Genomic DNA, 22,114 nt, shown 5'->3' with positions numbered 1-22,114 from the left:
CTGACATTTTACTGCAGAACTCGGTCTGTCTGGGGGAGAAAAGTAACAAGCAATCTCGCAGTCAAGTTAGGTGGGTAACAAACCCATGAGGATCAAATAGACACGGAAAAGGTTAATGACGTGTCCCAAAGAGCTACACTAACCTGAGGTTGATGGGGGGGGGGGGGGGGGGGGGAGGGGAGCTGAGGAAAACACCAGGCTATGCTTTACTGCCTTTGACAACTTCTTGAACCAAGCAGTGATGTGTAACTTAGTGAGGGAGCATGATGGATTCTAACAACCTATGTAGCATGCATGAGAAAAGGAAAGCGACAAGGATATATGGTTTTTTACAGATAAATGTGCTCTGGCCCAATCCTGCAAAGTACAGAGTTTTGTGGAAATTAAACTGCACTTGTGGGTCTTCACTGTGGAAACGTAGGCAACATGTACAGAAAACCTACAAGGTTTCTGGAGGATCCGGCCGGCTTCCAGTCCGCACAGCACAGTCACTGGGCAAAAGGAGAGAACACTTCTCACACGTTGTGATCTGAACACCACACATCCGTGTTCCTGCAGGTGCCATCTGTAAGGTCTCTGATCATGGTGCTAGTGGGATTCACTAAGCAACTCCACTCAAGAAGTAGCACTTACTGGATCTGCTTATCAAACGGCCACAATTTTAATTGCTTTTGATTTGTAGACTCCCTTGTCTAATAAGAACTAAGAACACGCTGCTAAAAAGCCAAGACCTATCTACGGTCAAGGGGGAAAATACAATGCTAGGTTAAGCTACAAGAGACTGAATTGCTGCCTCTCTCTAGAGGTCTCAATTTCGTCATCTTTTCCGACAGCTACATGGTGGTTAGTGACCACCGACCTAGGAAGACCTATAATGCAAGCCCTTTCCAGGACCTAGGGACCAGTTCAGTGCTAGCCAACCGCTGACCCAGAACCAGAGGGAAGAAGTCGAAGCTGTGAGTCTGGAGTGGAAAGAGTCTCTCCTCCCAATCTCACCTCTCCAGAGGGAGAATTTCACCGGCGCACAGGTTCATTTTTAATGCTGAAGCTTTTTCCTAACTAGGGCACTGGCTTGGAGGGATAAATGGTCTCCTCCCAGCTGCCGCTCTGTTGCTGGCAAAGAAGGGACCCCCCACTCCGGACCAGCCAAGGTCTGAAATGTGCGACTCTGGCCTTGAAAACCTGGGCCAGGGGGGCTCCAGAACAAAGCAGGGTGGGTGGGACCGCCTGGGGAGCAGGTCTCTGGAAGGAGGAGGAGGTGCTGCTGCTGCTCCCAGGGGCCCAGTCCATCCCCCGGGGCGGGGGGCAGGGACCAGGTGGGATTTGGCCCAGGCTCTGCAGCCCCGGTAGCGCAGGCAGGGGTTGGGTGTTCGGAAGGCGGTCAGGGCAGCGGGGAGGGTGACATCCCGGGGCCGGGGCGGAGCGGGAGGGGACAGGAGGAGCCGGCCGGAGGGAGGGCGGCTGAGTGCCGGGGCGGAAAGCCCCGGGGCCGGCGGGTGACTGACCTGGTCTCCGGCGAACCGGCCTTTTCCTGCCGCTGCAGAAGCGCACTTTGCTGAAGACGCCCAGGAGGTGCCTCTCGCAGAGGGAGCGCCCGTCTTTGCTGGGGCTGGGCCGGCGCTTGGAGGTGGCCACCCGCTCGCTCTGGGACTCCCGGGCCTGCCGCTTCTGCCGGATCAGCGAGCTGGCGATAGCCGCGGCCATGGCGGCTCATCGGCCCGGCCAGCTGCGGGGCTGGCTGCGGGGGTCCAGGGTGCGGGGCGGCGGCTGGAAGCGCGGCGGGGCTTCTCCGCGGTGCACCCCCCGAGGGCTGCCGCCAGTCAGGGGCAGGAGGCCCCGGCCAGCCCGCGCCCCTCCTGGCACCGCCCTGGGCCAGCGCAGCGGCCCCCCATCGGTCTGTCCCCGGGGAGCCGGGCGGGGAGCCCTAGGCCGGGGGGCGGGCGGCGGAGCCTAGGCAGAGCAGGTGGGGGGCTGCCGGGGCTCGTCCCGGGGCAGGCAGGTTTCTGCTGGGGCGATCCAAGCTCTTCGCAGCGGCCGGGGAAGGCGGAGCGTGGGCGGCTGGGGATGTCCCGTCCCGTCCCGTCCGGTCCCCTGCCGTGCGCCGCGGTCCAGGAGCGCAGCGGGGCGCGGCCGGCTTCTTCCTGCCCCGCCGGGCGGCGATGCGGAGGGTGGTTTTCCTCCCGGGAGCGGGGGCGGGAGGAAGCCGCCCGGCCCGGGCCGGCTCCGGAGTTGGAACAACTCCCAGCCCGCCGCGAGCCCGCTCCAAAGTCTCCCCGGCTCGGCACGGCGAGGAGGCGCGTCGGCGCGCACCGCCCGGTCCGGTCCGGTCCTTTCCGCTCCCCGGGCCAGCGGGGCGAGCCCGGGCAGCTCTGGCTGGAGTTCGCCTCCTCCCGCACGGCGCTGGGTGTGCTGCGCGCAGGCAGGCAGGGAAAGCCGGGCGGCGGCGGGGGGGACCCTCCGCACCCGGGGCGGGGCTCGCAGCTCCGGGTGCCCGAGCAGGGGGAGCGCGGCACAGCCCAGGCTCCGGCAGCCGCTCGCTGCGTCCCGCTGTCTGTCTGTCCGCTCACTTCCTGGCTTCAATCATCCACCGGCTGGAAGGGGTTAAAGGCTCAGCTGGCGGGAGGCCCCGGGGGCTTTTCCCCCCCTTCGCCGCCGGGCAGCCCCATCCCCGGCCCCGGCTGCGGGGAGAAGGGAAGGGGGGTGGAAGAAAAGCGAAGCGCCTCCCTCCTTCCCGCAACCCGCTAACTGCCCCAGACTTGGTGTGCGGCGGCTGCCGGGCGCAGGGCGCTTCGCATCCCGGTCCTAGGTGCAGGCGGCCCGGGCTTCCCCGCCAGCGCCCGCCGCCCTCCTGCCATGCATGAGCTGAGTTGCAAGGGCTCAGCCGGGCAGGTGCGCCGGGCCGGGAGCCGGCGGCTCGCCTCGCTCCAGGAAGATTCAGCTGCCCCCCCCCTCGCAGAGCGGAGAAGCGGGGCAGAGAGGGGCGCCCCGGCCCGGAGCCCTGCCGCCGGCCTGGGTGCTCTGCCTGCCCCTAGCCCCGCTCTCCCCGGCGCGGGGAGAATCGCAGCCTCCTTCCTCCCGGCTGCCTCTCTACGCAATCCTACGTGATCGAGCTGTGGATGAGACAGGCGCCCGGCAGGGCCAGGGAACTGCAGCTCAGCCGCCGCTCCGGCCCCCCCTTCCCTGGGCGGACGAGGGGCTGGGCAGAGCCGGGTGGGCCATGGGGGCTGTGTGAGAGCAGCAGGCGGCAGAGGCTAGCGCTGCTCCGCCCCGGGGCTGGAGAGTGGAGTTAGTGTCCGGGGCTCCTCTCATTTTACATCCATCCAGCACTGCCTTCCTTCACCGGCGGTGGCCCCCGCCCCCTGCTGCGCCCCCCAAGCCATGGGGCGGAGAGGGGGGCTGAAGCCAGGGCTTAATGTGTGCCAAGGCTTGCCAGGACCGAGCCCCGGGACCTCTGGGCCGGGCCCTTCCCCCCCCCCCGGCACTTCTGAGCTGGCCAGGTCAGCTATGGAAGTAAAACACTGGCTCCAGCCCCTGCAGCTCTTTCATTACAAATGAAGCCCCGCTCAGCCCCCAGCAGCAGGGCGGGCAGCCGAAGCCCAGCAGGGCTGAAGCTGAGAGTTTAAGGTAGGGGGTTGCAAGCTTTTCTGGGGGGCACGCTTTTTTTTTGTTAAGTCCCAGGGGGGTGGCCAGCAAAATAAGGCCGAGAAACACTGCTCTAACACAGCCCCCCACCAGTTTCCAAAGGAGATCCTGTTCTCATCTCCAGGCCAGGGGAAATCCTCGCCCCTGGGCTGGTGCCAGGCTCCACCCACCTAGATGCCATGGCAGGATCTAATGCAGCCGCCCCCACCCGGGTGAAAGGACGGCAGCCAGCTGCAGTGCAGTGCATACCGTGGGGAGGGAAGGGAGTGTGATATTTAGCACCATGGAGGGGTCCCAGCAGACCAGAGGCACCATTGCCTTTCAAGCTCTCATCCCACCCCCCTACGCCACTCACGTATTCCTTTCAAGAATAACCCCGGCTAACTTAACGTGTTTATATTTCCAGAGCACTGGACTTAAGCCGGTGAAGATCTGAATTTCTAATGCCAGAGTGTCCCTGTGTTTCCGATCGGATGCTTAGAGCACATAGCTAAAGGGTTCCGGGGGCGTATAAAGACTTCATTCTCCCCTCCCCTTTCTGTGAAAGGGATAGACAGCACTCAACACGCTCAGTGGTACTGTTCTTTACCTTCTCCCTGCACTGTGCAAATATCAATCCTGTGAAACAGACACGGGTAAGTACCATCCTCATGGTGCTGGGCTGGGCGCCTGCAGACAGGGCATACAGCTAGCTTTACCTCTACCCCTGACTCACTGGGCCCCTAGGTTCAAATCTGGGAGTCCCACATTAGGACTCAAACAGGCAAATACATCAGCTGCTTGTCAGAGGTGCCAAACGCCTCAGCTCCCACTCCAGTCAGTGCAAGCTGCAGGGGCTTTTGAAATCCAGGCCCCTTCTTTAGCTGCCTGAATGTGTAGGCCGGTGCTCAACTCTAGCTGCCTGACCCTCAGTTGTTGCCTTAATCTCTCTGCCTCGGCTCATGCTGGCAAAGCCCTTTGAAGATGTCAATCTCCACTATTAGGTCTGGGATGCTGCCCCCCAGAGCAGTGGTTTCCAGACTGGATCACTGAGCAGCCGCAGAGACCGGGCCCAGGATGTCAGGAGGTGGGTTCTCCTTTTCTGTTTCCAGCTGCCACAGCACTCTGAAAGAAACTTAAAATACAGACACGCTTCCCTGATGTTTCCAGGTAAGCAACCGCTCTTGTTGCCATAGAGATGATATGCCAGATTCCAGGTTCAGGTGACACCTGAAAGCCGAGGGTGGGTTTCAAAGGCAAGCAGTGGGGTGGGTGCTCCTCAGTGTACGTGCAGGTGGGCTGCAGGAGGATTTCAGTAGCTAGGACTGGGTTTATGTCCGGGTGCTGTGGGGAGGGAGGGAGACTCACCGCTGGGGGAGGAGGTCATTGGGGAGCTCTCTGGCACCAGTCCAAGCCTTCCCACTTGCAGTTCAGCACAGTGTATTCTTTTAAAGAGACTCTCTCCTAATCATGGCACATCCTCAGAGCACAGCTGAGTGAGTACTTTAAACTAACTGGTGACAACAGCTGTAAGCTATTTCATGCTGCTGCCCCCCTAAGAGGAGATCTCTCTGGTTTCTTCCTCAACTCAGCACCTCTCCACATTGCATCTGGGCCGTGGGTTGCCAAGGTGTAGGAAGAAAGGGCAACGGAGAAGCTCCTAGCATCCACCCGTTATGGCCAGGAAAAGCGTTTTGGAAAGGAAGATTAGCTGAAATCTGGAATTACCTCCTGATTTTTAAATCCCACTCCCCTTGGAGAGACCCCCATGCCAAAATGAGGGGACACATGGCCAGTGTGGACTGGGGGGAAATGTGTAACAGCTGGGAGGTATGAATGTTTGGCTGCTGTTCTGCTATTAATTGCTGTCAATTGTTTTTAATCCGATTTCCCTGTCTCCATCAATAAAGGCATCTTTTTCTGTAACCACATTCCTTCATTGTCTCTGCTGGATGATTCCGCTTGACAACACCCAATGTTGCCACACACGGCCCAGACACAGCTTTGCGATCAGGTACCTATTGACTGAACTGCCCATGATTATCCGAAGCTGCAGGAACAAATCTGGCGCTTGGTGGCACTTCTAAAAAGAAAGGCACCAGAAGCAAGAAGCATTTCTCCAAGATCTAGTGGCCTATGCAATCTGTTACATTAAAACAGAACTTGTGAAACTATGCAGAATGTCACCATCTGCTGCCTTCCAGCCTGGAACTCGTGGGCCTGAGCCTGAAAAAGTGCCCAGCGCTATCAACTCCCCATGAAGTCAGTGGAAACTGTGGATCCTCTCCACCAGCCAGGTCACACCCCAAGGCTGCAAGGTCCTCGGAAGAAGGGCTGCCTCCTTATATATCTGCAATGCACCATGCAGCCCTACGGTGCTACATAAATGACTTGCACGTATTGCCAGAACCCACCCCCATTCACTGCAGTGCCAGTCTGGTGAGCAGGAGTGGTAGGATGGGGCAGCTACCCTGAGTGGGCCTATGAGTCAGTGGGAAATTATTGGGGCCTGGCCCTCCGGGGGGGGGGGACGACTCTGATGTCAGCCCCCAAACTGGGCAAAGCCGTTCGGCTAGCTGAAAACACCTTCCCGCTCTTGCATGCCAGCATCTCCTTTCTGAGGGGAGCGTAGCATGACTTTCTCCACCCAATCCTGCCCCGGATTATGTCAATGGAAGTCTTCGTATGGTCTTCCACAAGAAGCAAACCCAGTCCAAACTGGAGCAGAGTAACTGGTCGCCTGGCCCAAGCAGACCACTTTCCCTTAAATGCACACCCTGGATCCCCCCCCCCGAAGGCTTCCCAAACCTGTGGGATAAGCACTTTAAACAATGAGGTACAGAAGTGCACTCTTTCAAACGGAGGCAGAGAAAGGGTGTCGTTTCAGTGCCCTCTGTGGAAAGAGAGAGTCAGTTCTGAATGCATATTTGGAAAGCATGGGCCCAATCCTGCACACATAACCAAGCCTCACGTCTGATGCCCCACCACCCTACAAGAGTCAGGCCTCTTGGACTTACCAGTAACGTGATCTCACTGAGCAGTAAGCGCTCACCCTGGGCCCATATTAGCATTTTAAAGTCTAAATAGAATTGATGAGGTTGGTTCACCACATGAGTAAGCTCTTGCTTCCTCAGTGCCCAGGCTGACAATTAAGTGCTGCTTGAATTTCAGGGCTTTGTGGTTTGGGGCAGAGAGAGGACCCAGAGCTGCATTCCCACACCTCCTAAGCAGGGCTGGTCACCAGTGAGGTTATTGGCATCTTTCCTTAGCAAGGTGCAAAAACATTGCCTTTGGAATCGCCAGCAGAATCACCAGCTTCTTCTTCCAGAATCATGAACTATGTTCTGTAGATTCAGTCAGTCGACACCTCACTCTGTTTCTACACACATACCCCTGTCTAAAGGGAACTGCACAGCCCCTGAAAACGAATGCACCACAACTAAGGTATTCAAAACTGAATACCACCTTAAAAACCAATAGCCACATTTCAATAGTTGTGGGGGAAAAAGACATCGTCCTGCCCCGTCCTATAACTCCTAACAGCCAAACTCACCAGTTGGTGGCAGAGCAGTAACAAATCTCTCCCAAGAAGGATGTCCTGTTGAGTTTGAAGTCAGCATTTAACTACCTCTTCATCTCATTTCCACTCGGTGTAAATTCCATCTAAAGAGTGTGCATTATCCCCTGTTTTATTAATGTCTTTCTTTGTAAGGTAGCTTCCTGTTGCTTGTCTAGAATAATTCAAACTCAAGTAGCTTTGGCAATCCCCGTTCTCTTTGCGTGGGCAGCTACTTTAAAAGAAATGTAGTGGTAACCTTAAAGAAAAGGACCTCCAGTAACTCACTTGTTTTATGTTCAGGACCATTTTGTTTACAATGCATAGTTTTATATCTACCTTGGGATGGTTAATGAGAATTCTCATGGACACTTTAGGAATTCTTTTGTTTTGAGAAATGTAACTGGCCCTAAAACAGCACCAGAGTAGGAAATCTGGCTTGTTTTCTGGTCTTTTTTTCTCACAGCTGAACTCAGGGCTGACTAGGCCTTATTAATAAATGTAGAAGAGACTGCATTATCTGATTGCCAAATTAAAACAATTTCTTTAATGGACCCCTCCCCCTCTTTTTGGCTTCAAAGATTCAATTAAAACAAAATTTGCAACTCCTCACTAGAGTATTCATTAGCCTACACAGTGTAAAAACAACTCTAGCCCAAGGAGGATTCACTGCAGGAGTGAATTTGCCAGTGTCTTCAAGCAAACAGTATGTAAATAGTTGTGACAAATGCAGCACAAAACCAGGAGAGGGAAAGGACAGCAAAAAACTGACCCAAAAAAGCATGAAAGGAGAATGGAATGCAGCCGAACAATAGGTTCTTAAAAGAAAAAAGAGAGAGAATTTCTACCTGACAATGACAACAGAAACTTTTATTTCTCTTTGGTGACTTTTCATCTCTATCCAAGAAGGGGAGAAGAGAGTTTTACCTCAGTGAAAAGCAATCGTGTCAGCCTGGAAATGAACCTGTCAAGATGCATTTTCCTTTGAGGAAATTAAAATGTGTGAAACTATCTATTTGTTTATTTATTTTTACACGTGTTATGGGGGCACCCATTAGAAGTGGCAAGGAACAAAGTTCTTCCAAACAGGATTTTTTTTTTTTTTAAATCTTACTTTATCAGACGGGGCAATGTTTGCAGGGTTCAACCCCTACCAGCCCAAGTATATAGATCTGAGAACAAGCTAAGCGGCCTGGAGTTGGCAGATAGCGGACATCTAGTCTATGGTTCCTAGTGTTACAATACCAGGACAGCTGATGCCTGGGCAGCCAGGGTGTCTCAGTCTGTCTCTTGGGCCTTCTCTATTGTTGTCCCAGGTTCCACTGCATTCCACCTGCAATGTGATGACAAGGCTGAGCGGTGCTAAATAACACTGAGTTCCCAGGCATGGGGGGGACCCCTGCCTTCCTGCAAAACCCCTGGAAGTTTAAAGCCCCAGCCGTACACAGTCTGAGCCTTCGGAGAGAGGCCTGCCCTGTGTTTGAGGGGGAGACGCGCTGCCTCCTGCATCCCCTCGTACAGTCAAGCAGCTCCTCCAGGAGCACAAACGCTGATACCGACCGAGATTGCTTCCAACAGCGTCAGGTGAAGCCTTCCCGTTGCAAGTCTGCAGCGAGCTGACTTTGCTGAAAGTCAAAGGGAAACCTTCCTGATTAGATCTCAGCTGAGGGGGCAGCAGAACAGCCTGAGCCTGTGATGGAGGATGATAGAAAGGCAAGAGGAGGAGAAAACCCACCACACTCTTGCGGCAGGACTCAGAGGGCTTCTGTTTCGCTGGAAAGATTCAGCTACTGGCAACAAGCCAAAGCGTGCAAAGGGGCTGGATCTCCCTCCCGCCCCCACCACAGCAGCAGGGGGAGGAAGAAAGCAAGCTGCTCTCAAAGCAAAATAAAAAATCCCTTCTGATTCTGAGTCTTGAGCATCTCTCCCTGCACATCGCCGGCTGCCGGCGCTCAGAGCAGCCAAGGAAAGCTCCTCGGCCCCAAACTTTGCACTTATCTCTTCATGCAGCCTCCACCCGCACACTGAGCCCATCCTGAGCCATGCAGGGTGGGGAGGACGACGCTTCGCAAGAGCCTGCCCTGCCGCTGCCTCACTCGACAAGAGCGTCTTGTAATTCGGGGCGCTACTGGGGAGGTGTAACAGGTCTGACGACAGCCCGTTCAGCTGCTGCAGTCCAGCTGTGCACAACGGGCGCTGTGGGATGTTAATACCACCCACAGGAGTGCTCTGATGTTAAATGCATCCAGACTGGATCTCATTGAAACAAGTTGGTGAGAATCTCCCCATGCAGCAGAGATCTGCTAAATGCTAAACTGTGCAGCATGAACCGTGTAGTCTTCTAAGGCAGCCATGGTCTCCTAACACAAGGCTTCGGCAATTTCCTCAGCATCTGCTAGCCTGGGCACTAAACCTACAAGTCCAGGTGGAAAGTACCTGCATTGCCACATGCCCACGGCTACCTCTCCAAGCCATACTGATTTCATTTAAATTGCCACGTCTTCACTTCCCCGGCACTAAATCAACTCTGCCCCTCTGCCCTCCCCTAGTAAAATCAGTTCTGCTACCCCTCTTACTACACACACACACACACACACACACTGTGATCCAGATAACGCAGTCCCATATCTTTATCAGTGACCTGGAAGCAGGTATAAAATCACTGCGGGTCAAATTTGGAAAGGATACAAAGATCAGTGGAGTAGTAAATAATAGTGTGGGGGGAGGGGGGAAGGACAGGTCAGTTACTCTGTGAGATCTGCTTCACTTGGGAAGCTGGGGGCATGCAAATAAGATTTGTTTTCATACAGCCAAATGCAAGGTCAGACATCCAGTAGCAAGGAATGTAGGTCAAGGGTGGGGACTGTCTTTGGGAAAGCAGATTCTCTATGGTAGGAGGTCTGTACATGAAGATTGGGTTTCTTTCTAACAGATGTGCCCAAGCTCAGCCAGAAGTTCGGGGCTGGATGCAGGACTCACGGGTGTGTTTCTCTGGCTCGTGTTACACAGGTCAGATAGATGATCGGAATGGTCCATTCAGGCCCAAACATCTATGAATCTAAGATTAATACATTATAAGTGCCCCCCTCCCATTAATTTTAGACTCTCCCCCGGGCTCCTCTAATTAGTGAAGCTGCATCAGTGAAATTTTGACTCTTTTCTATTCTCCTGCTTAGTGAACTCTGGGCCCTGCCTCTCCAGTACATTAATACTCACCTCCAACCACCTCTGTGTGGTGCTCCCCGCCCACTGCATGACTCAGGCCTTTCAGGAATCCCAGCCATTCTTCTCCGCACTGGTCCCCTTGTTCGGCTGGATAAACAGCAGGCGTTCCAGCCTCTCTGCTGGCCCCGCTACTTAAAAGACAAGCAGCGCCTGCACCCCTCCTTTTCCCCACTCCTCTCTTTCTGGGAAGAGCAGCGGCTCCTGTTGCTCTGATTTTCCATCCTCTCCTGTTAGCAGAGCAGTAATTCTTGCCTGACTCCAGGCAGTTGAGCTGGGGGCTTTTCGAGCCCCGTTCCAACAGCCTGGTGCTCGGACAAATCCTCACTTAGGGATGACCCACCAATTGGGTTTGGTGTAGCCCACAAGAGACACCATTTCACAGAGCGATGGGGCAGGCACGGTCAGCGGCATGGACACAGCAGTCTCATCTTCATCAGCCACTGCGCAGAGAGGAACAGGAACTATCCCTGTCCCTCCTCCTTGATCTCTTTCCACAAGCCTTCCCTTCTACCCGGAATAAGGTAGGGAAATTCTAGACTAGAAGGACCACAAGCCCCACGCAGGGCTGCAAAACTTGCAACCCTCCTTTCCCATAGTCGTTTCCTCCAGTCACCATTGCGTCCTCTCCTGGTTTAGTCTAAACACCCAACAGTTCTTACATGCTGAATCAGCAAGTCCCTTCTCGGCCCCTCCACACACTGGCCACGTCCTTGGGGACCTCTGAGCGTCTTTGTCTCTAGCCTGATGGGATTCAGAGGAGAGCCCCATCCCCCTGCTGTACCAAACGACTCGCTGTGATCCAGCGCCTCTCCTCCCCCATGCCACCTGCAGACACACACTCACAGGAGGGTACGGCAGAGAGGGTGCTTTCTAGGAACAACCAGCTGTGACACAAATAGAAAACACGCTTCCCTCTGGAGTCACTCCTACGCTGATGTCCCAGCCTGGCGCGGCTGAGACCTGATCATCAGAGACCCCCACATTATGACACTGGCAGCCAAAGGAGAAAGCCTCTCCTTTGTCCCACTAATAAATCACAGCCCCCGCTGCTGCTCCATTCACACGCCCCTTTATGGACATAGAGGGGGCCAGCATTGGCCATGTTTTGGGCCCCTTTCCAGCTCCGATGTCATCAAGGTGAGCGACATTTACAGCTGTGGTGCAGCGTCCTGAGATTCAATCTTGGCTGGTCATGGTTTCCCTTAAATAAGTTTTTAAACCAATTTAGTGACACCAGTGCAAAAGCCTGTTCCCAATCGACTTCTTATACTGGAACAATAGTGTCCACACAGGTATTTGCACCCGTTTAACTTGACTGGTTTAAATTCACCCTTTAGGTTAAACCAATTCAACATTCCCATGTAGACAAGCCTCAGAATTTGGACTCCTGGGTCCTACTCAGAGAAAATGCTGGGCCATACGCCAATAAATGGTGTTACAGCATTGCCAAGTACTGTCTTATGCAGGGAAACTCACAAGAAGAGCTTTCAGTCTTCAGTATGATTGAATGCTTCTGCTTTGGCCCACTGAAAATGCAATCTTCTAACACGCAGAGCTGCCAGTACTGTTCATTCAGGATCAAATGCAATGGAGGGGGAATTGCACTCATTTCTTTTGACAGATACTAATTCACACAATTAGTTGCGTTTTGCAATTAGAAATTACACAAGATCAGGGAGGAGGGGGGGAGGAATCTAAATTAAAAGCCACTTGAGTGAGCGCTTGAGAAATTATTAGGAGGCTTCCGAAGAGATTTTTTTCAGTCGTTAAGGAGAGCACAGCTTTATATTGTATAGGCTGCAGGGCTTCCACTCCCTGCAAGATCTACAGAGACTAGTCAGTGTTTCCTTGCACAAACAGCTGCCTGGAGGGGAGATGGGGGTGACAGGCCGCCTGGATTAACACACGACACTTTGTGGCGGTGTGTCAGGAACAACCTGTGTGCCAGGGAACAGGACGATCCTGCAATGGGCACACAGCTTCTGGAGCGCACAGACTCCTCTCCCCTCAGTGCCTCTGCACCCCACTGGACCCGGGCTCCTTGTGAGCCTTTTCTCCTTCCCTCCCAGAGTGACAGAGAGGCTGTATCTCCTCCTGCAGCCAGCAGCCAGCTCCCTTCTGGTCCAGGCTCAGCGCACGTGCCCGGCGGCCCCAGCCACGAGCAGGCTGTCTCATCGCTGCCGTGAGGCACTCCGGATTTGGGCGATGTCTAGCCCGATGAGCAGGCAGGGTCTAGGAAAGGCAGCACCTGTGATCAAGTCCTGGCCTTGGCCACCTTGATCGAAAATGGACAATCAACAAAATGGAAAGACGGGATTTGACCGCCGCCTACGAGGCAGTTTGGCACAGAGGCCTTTTCTCTCCAGTTGCCCCGCACGGGGTGGCTGAAGCAGAAGAGCTCTTTCTCCAAAGCAGGTGGTTTAAAGTACACATGGCAAGCTGCAGCAGCTCTTGGACGTGTCAGATCAGCGACCACCCCCACGGCTCAGTTCCTTCTCCCCTACTGTTCAACGTGCGCATCAACGGCCTGCCAGCCACACGCCGGTGCCCGTTTCTCTGGGCCGACCACATCTGCGGCAGCTACCGCGCTCAGTCCTGCTCAGAAACGGACACGGCCTTGAGTGAAGATCGGGAGCTCCCGGCAGACTGTGGTAATGGATGGCGCCTGCAGCTGAACTTTTCGAAGATGGTGTCTAGGGTCTTCCATCAGCCTCGCGCAAGCGCAAGCCGTGAGTTCAACGGCCGACACCTGCAGCACAATCCCAATCCCAGTGTGAGGGTGGATTAGGTCATGAACATACAGCAACCACTTGAGGAAGACGGCAGCCAAAGTCAGCCCTCGGGACAACCTGGGATGTGAGCGGCCGGACACTTAGAACACCAGCCCTGGCCCTCAGCTACTCAGCAGCGGCACACTGTGCTCCCGCCAGGTGTCGCTCGTCTCACACGAGGCGGGTCGATGCAGAACTTAGCCAAGCTCTGCCCATTGTTACCGGGACTTTACAGGCAACCCCGTTGACATGGCTACCGGTCTTTAGCAACCGAGCACCGTCCCACCTTCGCCCCAAGAATCCTCTGTTGCGCTGTTGGCTAAGATCTGCAAGAAGAGCAACCTGCCGTTGTACGCTGGCCTCTTCAACCACCCAGCAGCTCGCCTGGCTTCTAGGCGCCCATTATGGTCATTTATGCCACCGCAGGACATGACGGAGGAATCTGCTCGGTGCAATGAGCGGTGAGTGACGGCAGTCGTTAATCATTCTCTCGTCACGGACCCAACGCTCTGTCCACCAGGTTTTAACCTGCCAAGGCTCCTGTGGTCCTCTCTGGACAGGGCAACTGTGCAGCCAATCTCTTTACATGGGGTTTTTCTAATGACCTGTGATACAGCTGCCGTCAACTGCAGACTATGTCGCACATTACTGCCGAGTGCCCACTGGCATATTTCGACTGCAGGCTACCGGCTCTCCACCATGAAATGGCTGGGCACACTGCACTGTTCTGAAGCTGCACGTGTGGGATTTCCAAAGGAGCACAAGTGACGAGGCACCCACTCCATCGATGCCTCGCAGACTTCCCCCCGCAAGCCCAAGCCCCAGCCTCTAGCCCTTCGTATTCCCAGCGATCTGGTTTTGAATTTGTGATTCCAGTTGCTCTGTATAGAGCGTCCCTTCTGTCAGAGTCCCATTCAACACCGCACGAACCTGGGCCTTTCAGAAGGAGACTATCAGGGAGTTAGACACTGGCTTCCACTGAACATCAGTGGGATTAAGGGCAACCAACTGCACTCTTCAGCTCCTTTGGAAATCCCAGCTAACATCAGCAGGGTTCCTGGGCGATCAGTCTAAGCCCCTGTACAATTCAATAGAGAATGAGATCCCCATTACAGAATTCTACAGGGTGTTTAAAAACAAAAGTTCATAGAAATGGTCTCATCACCTCTTCAGTTCTACAGGGTTTCCCTTAAATAAACTGCCAGTGTAAAGAGGCAAGCACCACACATTCCTCCTCCAGCAGTCTGTATTTTAATCCCGATCTCATTATTGGCACTTGAATGCATCCAACAAAACAAAAATTCAACCCTACCACTTTTCTTTCATGTTGTCAGGTGCCGGGTAGGATTTGTGAAATCCTCTGGACATTGTTCCTCATTTAACCACTTCAAAGGGATTGTGTCACCGTAAGCCTGGCCCAGATTTTCAATTTTGTAGAAACAAATCATTCATAAAATTGAAGTCAAAGGGAAAATGCTTCCATCCTGTATAGTCTGAATGCAAATGATTTATTTTTAAAACAAAGAACATTCCCCTGCAGTGCTTTAAATCCAATCACTGCGCACTAGGAAACTGAGAGTGAAACTGACTGAAAACAAAGGTGAAATTGACGTTTCATAGATTTTCATTATCCAAGCTGACAGAACTGTAGACAGGACATAAATAGTGCCAGTGATAGTACAATGGATATTTAATATTCGCTCAATAATCTAGGGTGTTACTAGTAACATAAAGGCACTTAATTTGTATGCAACAGATTTGTAAATCAACGGTGTCCTTTTAATTTCCTGAAAAATTGCTACATTTTAAAATGGGAATATTTTGTTCTTAAACGCCGTGTGCCTCAGTTTACCCATCCATAACTCAAAATAGGGGCTAAAGCTTGGCAACCACACAAAGGTGAGGTGAGGCTGTGTGGAAGGCACCTAAGAAGTGCCAACTGCTCTTGTCGCCTGGGAAGGTGCATCATGATGGGCGCTAGTTATCTGGTTTCAATCCCCTCCAGCCCTACAAACACATTTCCGAACAAGAATCTGACTGGGACCAACTTCATATAGGCCAGAGAAAAACCACCCGGAAGAGACTTGGAACCAATAACCCAGGTGTGAAAATATCAACAGCTGGTGACTCTCCCATGAGTCCCCTTGTGGTAACAGGTATATCATGGTATCTCAGATTTTCAGTGTTACAGGTTTAAAAGCCCAAGGGATTGTTTGTACCAACAGGATTCAGCCAGCCAATGATTAACCAAAATAGTCATAATATCCACACTGTCTCACCTGCCAAACTACCATTAACGTTTGGTTAAGAGCTCCGAGGTATCCTTACATATTTGATGTTAAGGGGAATGATGGCTATAATTAGCAAGGTTGCCTCTTGCTCTGCCAGGACTGGATTTCAGCACCGGCTGCGGTGCCCTTTGCAACCCAAGTACATCAGGGAGCAGACACTGAAGCGGGCAGAGGAAGGCGGAGGAGGAAGGAGCCTGATCCCGATGGCAGCTGCTCAGCCTGCAGCACCAGAGCGGCCCAGCGAGAGAAGCACAGCTCCCACCCCAAGTGAGCAGGCTGCAAGGGGGGGGTGATCTTGGGCTCCCCATGCCAAGGTGGGCAATTCCCTCCTCCTCCCCACCCCAGCAAATAGTAAATTTGCCAAAACCTGCAGTAAAACTATTCTGAAGTTGCAAATAGTCGGCCAAAAAAACAGAAAACAAACATTTCAAAACCGTGCGTGGAGAAAAAAAATGTCAAAACGCTTCCTCTTGCCATTTGCTTCGAACCCAGGTCTGAAATGTTTCACTGACCCAAACAAAACCTTTCCAGTGTTTCATTTGTTCAGAAAAAAGAAAATCAGTGTTGTCCAAAACCAACCACTTCTTTTTCGGGTTTGGGGGTTTTTTGGTTTGGCCCCAAATTGAAAAATCAGTTAGTTGATCGGCATTGGCGTAGCATTCACTTTGGCTTTGAAGGGATGCTGTGCGTGAGTTTTAAAGGGGCATCCTCACCTTGAGATCTTGCCAGTTTTTAAAGCGTTAAAGGTGAATGGGACACCTGCTTTCCAGTCTCCCTGCTTAGCTTTGTGGCTTCCCCACCAAGTTTTCCCAATCGGAAACATTTTTCTCCCCTTTTTGCAGCACAAAAGCCCCACACAGACAACAGGGGAACCTGGTTGCAATGATACAGTGTCACTGACTGCCCCCAAGTGCTATCAGACAGACAGAGTGAACAAACTAGAAAAAGAGAAAGAAATCTGAATTTTCCCCCTCCGGTCTCTGAGTTCTTAGAATCTCAGGTGACACCCTGAACAGGACGAGCTCCCCCATTTTCAGACAGAAGTGGGATTTTTAAGTTGATGGTGTCCGTTTAAGACCTCACATTTCAGCTCTGAAATGGAAAGGAAAAGGCGGCGGGGGAGTCTGTATTACAGTACATGCTGTGCGATGCCAAGCGCTGTACCAACAAACAGGCAATCCCTGCTCGGCAGGGGTTATCTTACTGTACAAGGACCAAGGTGGGGCATTGTAAGGCCTGAAGCAATCATAAAGGTTTACCTGACGTTTTATTCAGTCCAGGGGTGTCTGTTTAATTCACACCCAGCTCTGCAGAACTGTGGGGAATGTCAGGGAACTCAGGGGTCTCTTCCCAGTGTCAGCAAGCTGAGTCCTCCATTTCTGCCTCAGAAAAATCACAAACTATGCTGCTTGTCTATTCCACAGAGGGGCTGGGCGGCAGAGCGCGGTACGTGCAAAAGAGGGGTGAAGAGTGCTGGGGAGAAGGCTAGCAATGAGATGGAGGAGTAGCCCCAGGAGGACACGAGAAACGGAAAGGGAGGCAGCCAGGAATGACCCCACCAAGCCAGTTACACCGCCCAAAGGGAAATTCCAAAGGCTGAATGTCAAGCAGATGGGGAAAGTCGGACATTGAAAAGGTCCCCTTTGCACTGTGCTAGTGCGGTCATGCTGATGGCACACGTGGCTCAGTGGGATGGGTCACGGCTCCCTCCCCTGGCCGGACAGAGGGACGGTCACAGCCTGCTCACTTCCCCTCACCCAGGGCAGTCTACCCCATCCTCCAGATCATTAATGAAGATGTTGAACAAAACCAGCCCCAAGACTGACCACTGGGGCACTCTGCTTGTGACCGGCTGCCAGCTAGACATCGAGCTGTTGGTCACTACCCGTTGAGCCTGATGATCTAGCCAGTTCTCTATCCATTTTATAGTCCATTCATCCAACCCATACTTCTTTAACTTGCTGATAAGAATACTGTGGGAGGCTGCATCAAAAGCTTTTCTAAAGTCAATGTATATCACGTCCACCGCTTTCCCCACATCCACAGAGCCAGTCACCTCTTTATAGAAAGCAGTCAGGTTGGTCAGGCATGACTTGCCCTTGGTGAGTCCATGTTGACCGGTCCTGATCACCTTCCTCTCTTCCAAGTGCCTTAAAATGGATTCCTTGAGGACCTGCTCCATGACATAAGCAAACCTAGGCCAAGAGAAGTGGGTGTCCCACTGTTGCAAAAGAAGCAAACCCCATTCTGGTCTGTATTAGCAGGAGTGCTGTAAGCAAAACACGAGAAGTAATTCTTCCACTCTGCTCTGCGCTGATACGGCCTCCCCTGGAGGATTGTGTCCAGTTCTGCGCACCACATTTCAGGAAAGAGGTGAACAAACTGGAAGAGCAACAAAAATAATTAAAGATCTGGAAAACGTGACCAACGAGGGAAGACGGTTTGTTTAATCTGGAGAAGACTGAGAGGGAATACGAGAACAGTTTTCAGGTACATAAAATGATGTTACAAGTAGGAGGGAGGAAAGCTGTTCTCCTTCACCTCTGAGGACAGGACAGGACAGGACAGGACAGGACAGGACAGGACAGGACAGGAGGCTTTGGGCTTAAATTGCAGCAAAGGCGGCTTAGGTTGGACATTATAGAAAACTTCCCAACTGTCTGGGTAGTTAAGGGTAGTTAAGCACTGGAATGAATTGCCCAGGGTCCGTCATGGGAGGTTTTGCAGAACAGGTTAGACAAATACCTGTCGGGGATGGTCTCGTTTTCACGTAGTCCTGCCTTGAGTGCAGGGGATTGAACCAGACGATCTCCCGAGGTCCCTTCCAGTCCTACAGTTCTATGCTGCTTGGTGAAGGGCTCGCAGTGATCTGGGGTGGAGGGCGATCCAGGACCACAGGAGAACCCAGGTGGGTCCAGAGAACGTTACCGCGTGTCAGAGGGGAGAGGCCTTCTCAGGGGCGGACGCCAGCCTCCTTCCCCACGCTGAGCGCTGCTGGCGACACCAAGGAGACGTGTGCAAAGCTTCCGATGTCAACCAGCCCGGGCAGCCTCCCAGAAGGTCCGTCCCGTAGAAAGGGGAGCCCAGCAAGTGTATCTGATGGTGATCTTCTCCCCAGCAGGCAAGGAGAGCTATGCGGGAAATCCCTACCCTTTCCCAGGGAGGGTTCCGACATCCAAGGTACAATGCTGCCGGCCTGTGGCCAACAGAGGTTACTGCGATGGCCATTCCCTGCTGGAGAGTGAAGCCTGGCCCCATAGCTGAAGGTTCGGGGACCCGCGGGAGGACAGATGCTGGAGGCAGCACACTCAGCTCTGCCCTGGGACCGCAGTGCAGGTGGGCTCCGGATGCACACCTAGCCTTCCACAGGCAGGGGCTCCGAGCGATGGGGTGACAGCCGTAGGTAGGAGTAACACTGCTGCACAGACCAGCTCTGCGAGGACAGCAGACTCCTCCCAGGTCATTTGGCTCCTGCCCCAGCCTTGAAGCCTCCTCCATCTGCTGCCCGGAATAAAGATGGAGGCTACGGATTCACCACGAAGGGTTTGTTATCCAGGGGCTCATTTTGCTCACACTCAGAGTCTTGCAGGAACTTTTCCTCCATTAACATCCCCCCAGTGGTTCAGCTGCCCCTCCGGACTCAATACTTGCTGGTTCCAGGACACAGAGCCCTTTTAGGACAGGTTTCGGCTCTGCTTACCCATGGAGCAAGAGACGCCTGGTCTCCCCCTGAAAACTCTTGCATTGCATCAACTCCAGGCCTGCTGCTCCGCTGCCTGTCAGCGCATGGCAAAGCAACCCGGCTGCACAGACGCCTGGAAAAGGGATGCGGGAGCAGGCGCCAGGCCCGGCACTGCCCGACCCTTCTGGCTGTGTGCAGGGGGCAAGCTCTGGGGCGCAGATCCAGGCAGCACAGCTCAGCTTTGAAGTGTGCCCCCCGCAGCCGACACATCGGCAGCCTGGAGTTAGCCTGGCACGGTCCGTGTGGGGCACGGTGTGTGCAGTCTGCGCTGGGTGCTGCGGCGCTGGTCTCACACGGGCGCCACCGACCGCCAGCTCGGCAAATCTGCAGCACCTGGCAGCTTTGATGCTCTGCTCCTTGCCCCACAGACAGCGGCTCTGCTCTGCACACGCGCTGCTACCTGGATACCATTGCATCTTCTCCCCAGGTCTGCAAAGCCGTATGTGGAGCTGTGCATGTGTTCACCTGTGCCGAAGGGGATGCGACAGCCCTTTATGCCCATTGCCAGATGCACCTGCTCAATGCTATTTTTTTTTGAGACAGACAGACAGACAGACAGAATAAGGATGCAAGGCTGGGGAGATCCTGCCCTGGCAGGCTGGAGCCAAGAGCCCTGTATTCAGCCAGGCAGAATCACCAGACACATGGATGACATGGGATAAGAGGGAAGGTCCCTCTCCTGGATCAGTAACTGGTTAAAAAGACAGGAGACAAAGGGTAGGAATAAACAGTCAGTTTTCAGAATGGAGAGAGGTAAATAGCGGTGTCCCCAGGCGTCTGAGCTGGGACCAGCGCTGTTCAACGTATTCATAAATGATCTGGAAAAAAGGGGTAAATGGTGAGGTGGCAAAATTTGCAGACAATACAAAGTTACTTAAGAGAGAGAAGTCCAAAGCCAGCCTGCGAAGAGTTACAAAGGGAAGGGCTCCCACAGAACTGGGCAACAAAATGGCAGATGAAATTCTATGTTGATAAATGCAGAATGATGCACATTGGAAAATATAATCCCAGCTATAAATATAAAATGATGGGCTGGAAATTAGCTGTTACCTCTCAAAGATCTTTGTGGACAGTTCTCAGAAAACATCCTCTCAATGTGCATAAAAGCTACCAGAGTGTTGGGAATCATCAGGAAAGGGATAGAGCATAAGACAAAAAACCATCATAAAGCCACCATATAAATCCATTGGACACCCGCGCATGGAATGCTATGTGCAGTTCTGGTCAACCCATCTCAAAAAAGACATATTAGAACTGGAAATGGTACAGAGAAGGGCAACAAAAATGATTACGGTTATGGAACGTCTTCCACATGAGGAGAGATTAAAAAGACAGGGACCGTTCAGCTTAGGAAAGAGACGACTGAGGGGGGATAAGACAGAGGTCTGTACAATCACGAGAGACGGAGAAAGTGAAAAAGGAAGTTTGGAGTGGACGACAGGGGATGGATCACTCGATAATTGCTCTGTTCTGTTCATTCCCTCGGAAGCACCTGGAACCAGCCGCTGCTGGAAGACAGGACACTGGGCTAGGGACCATTGGTCTGACCCAGTCTGGCCATCCCTATGAAAGGCTCCCTCCCTCTGGGTGAGGGAGAAGAGAACTGGGGGGTTTCCAATTAGCCCATTCACTCCCTGGTCTCTGCCAGGGCTGCCCACCTGTGCCCACTGCGAAGGCAGGTCTTGTGGTGTGGGCACCGTCCACGAGGACTAAACCATTGGCACCCTGGCCCCAGAGCTGCCATCAGCGGAGTCTGGACAGCGGCCAGCCAGCACTGGCTCCGAGCCCACAGGTGAGCCAGAGGTTACGCACAGATGAGTTTTTACCTAGGAGACGTGAATCTGTTTAGACAGGGACTTTCGCCCTGTCGTTCCCCCAGGGTACCAGAGCAAGAGCCCGAGAACCCACCTCGCAGACACTTCCCCAGGTGCGCCGACGAGCACATCTGTCAACGTCCCGTGCGTGTCGCTTCCTCTCCACCTTTCTGCTGACTCCTGTGAGCCGACGGCACAGCGGCGGCAGTGAACTTCGCAGCAGAGACGCGCCAGGGAAAGATTCCCCAGCTCAGCCCGGGCTGTGGGGTCAGGCAAGAGAGGAAGGTGCAATTAGCAGCCAGGAGCTGCTTCTTCAACACCACACCACATCTTCCCGAGTGAAGTGGAAAACGCGAAGGCCCCAGCCGCCCACTGCCTTCGGCCCATGGAAAACCGGCCGTTGTTTCCTCACCACACCTCCCACACAAGTCAGTCACCATTTCGCTCCACGCCGTTTCACGGCCATTCAGGGTCTCCCCACCGCCCCGGCTTTTTTGGTTTACATGGGGCGTTTCATGCGCCAGTTTGAAATCTGGTCTTTGCCGGAGCGGAATTGCAAATCCGTGGAGGGTCTCAACGGAAAGTCAGCAACGGGTGAATGAAAACGGGCCTGCCTTCCCGCGGGATTAGCCATTCGCCAGGCCGCCCCATCCGAAGCGGGCCCGTTTTGTGACGTTAAACCGCACGGTGAGTGTTTCCAGACAGCCACCGATATTTGACACAAGCCCCCAGGGCCCGCTGCCTCCCGCGGGCTCCAAAGGGAAAGCCGCTCCATGCGGAGCCGCTCGCTGCCCTGAAGGCTCCCCCGACAAGGCCCCACTTCCCTCAGCCAGCCCGGAGAGCGAAGCAATAACAGCCGGAGCCAGCCCTGGGCACGGGCCGGTGTGATGAGGGGCCCTCAGCGTTTCACACCGAGTGACTCCAAGCACCAGGGGGGCAGGTACCCGTCATCCAACACAGGGAGAGGGACTCCTGTGTCGGGCCCCCCGGCCCCCGCAGCGCCTGCAGCTCTCCCGCTCCGGATTTGGCTCTGCTGGCTACGGCTCTGCGAGAGGCTGAGCACCCTGGAGATCATGGGGAGGGTGCTCAGGACC

General features: G+C 53.8%; 1 protein-coding gene and 1 long non-coding RNA gene across 5 annotated transcripts in view; one reads left to right on the top strand and one right to left on the bottom strand.

Annotated features, from left to right (window-relative positions):
- Window positions 1–22,114, bottom strand: part of FGF12 (fibroblast growth factor 12) — a 239,711-nt gene that overhangs the window by 99,964 nt on the left and 117,633 nt on the right. The window contains exon 1 of one of the 4 annotated variants that reach the window (XM_067561056.1): window positions 14,486–14,504. The exons of 1 other annotated variant lie outside the window; for it this stretch is intronic. Coding sequence is in view for 2 of the 3 variants with exons in the window: in XM_067561053.1 (XP_067417154.1) it covers window positions 1,506–1,704 (199 nt within the window). In the remaining variant the exon portion in view is untranslated. Of the gene's footprint in view, window positions 1–1,505; window positions 1,924–4,989; window positions 5,009–14,485; window positions 14,505–22,114 lie in introns of those variants that run through there. 2 more of the 4 variants (XM_067561054.1, XM_067561053.1) reach the window with 2 other exon arrangements.
- Window positions 4,197–5,542, top strand: LOC137161671 (uncharacterized). Its single transcript, XR_010922151.1, has 3 exons — window positions 4,197–4,277; window positions 4,626–4,791; window positions 5,214–5,542. It is a non-coding gene; the product is annotated as an uncharacterized lncRNA (long non-coding RNA).

The sequence above is a fragment of the Emydura macquarii genome, unplaced genomic scaffold, assembly GCF_026122565.2.
Source record: "Emydura macquarii macquarii isolate MOO-44397 ecotype Brisbane River unplaced genomic scaffold, CSIRO-AGI_Emac_v2 contig_2365, whole genome shotgun sequence".
Classification (NCBI taxonomy): Eukaryota; Metazoa; Chordata; order Testudines; family Chelidae; genus Emydura; species Emydura macquarii.
Note: the sequence above shows the minus strand (reverse complement) of the source record. Positions and strands in the feature narration are given on the sequence as shown.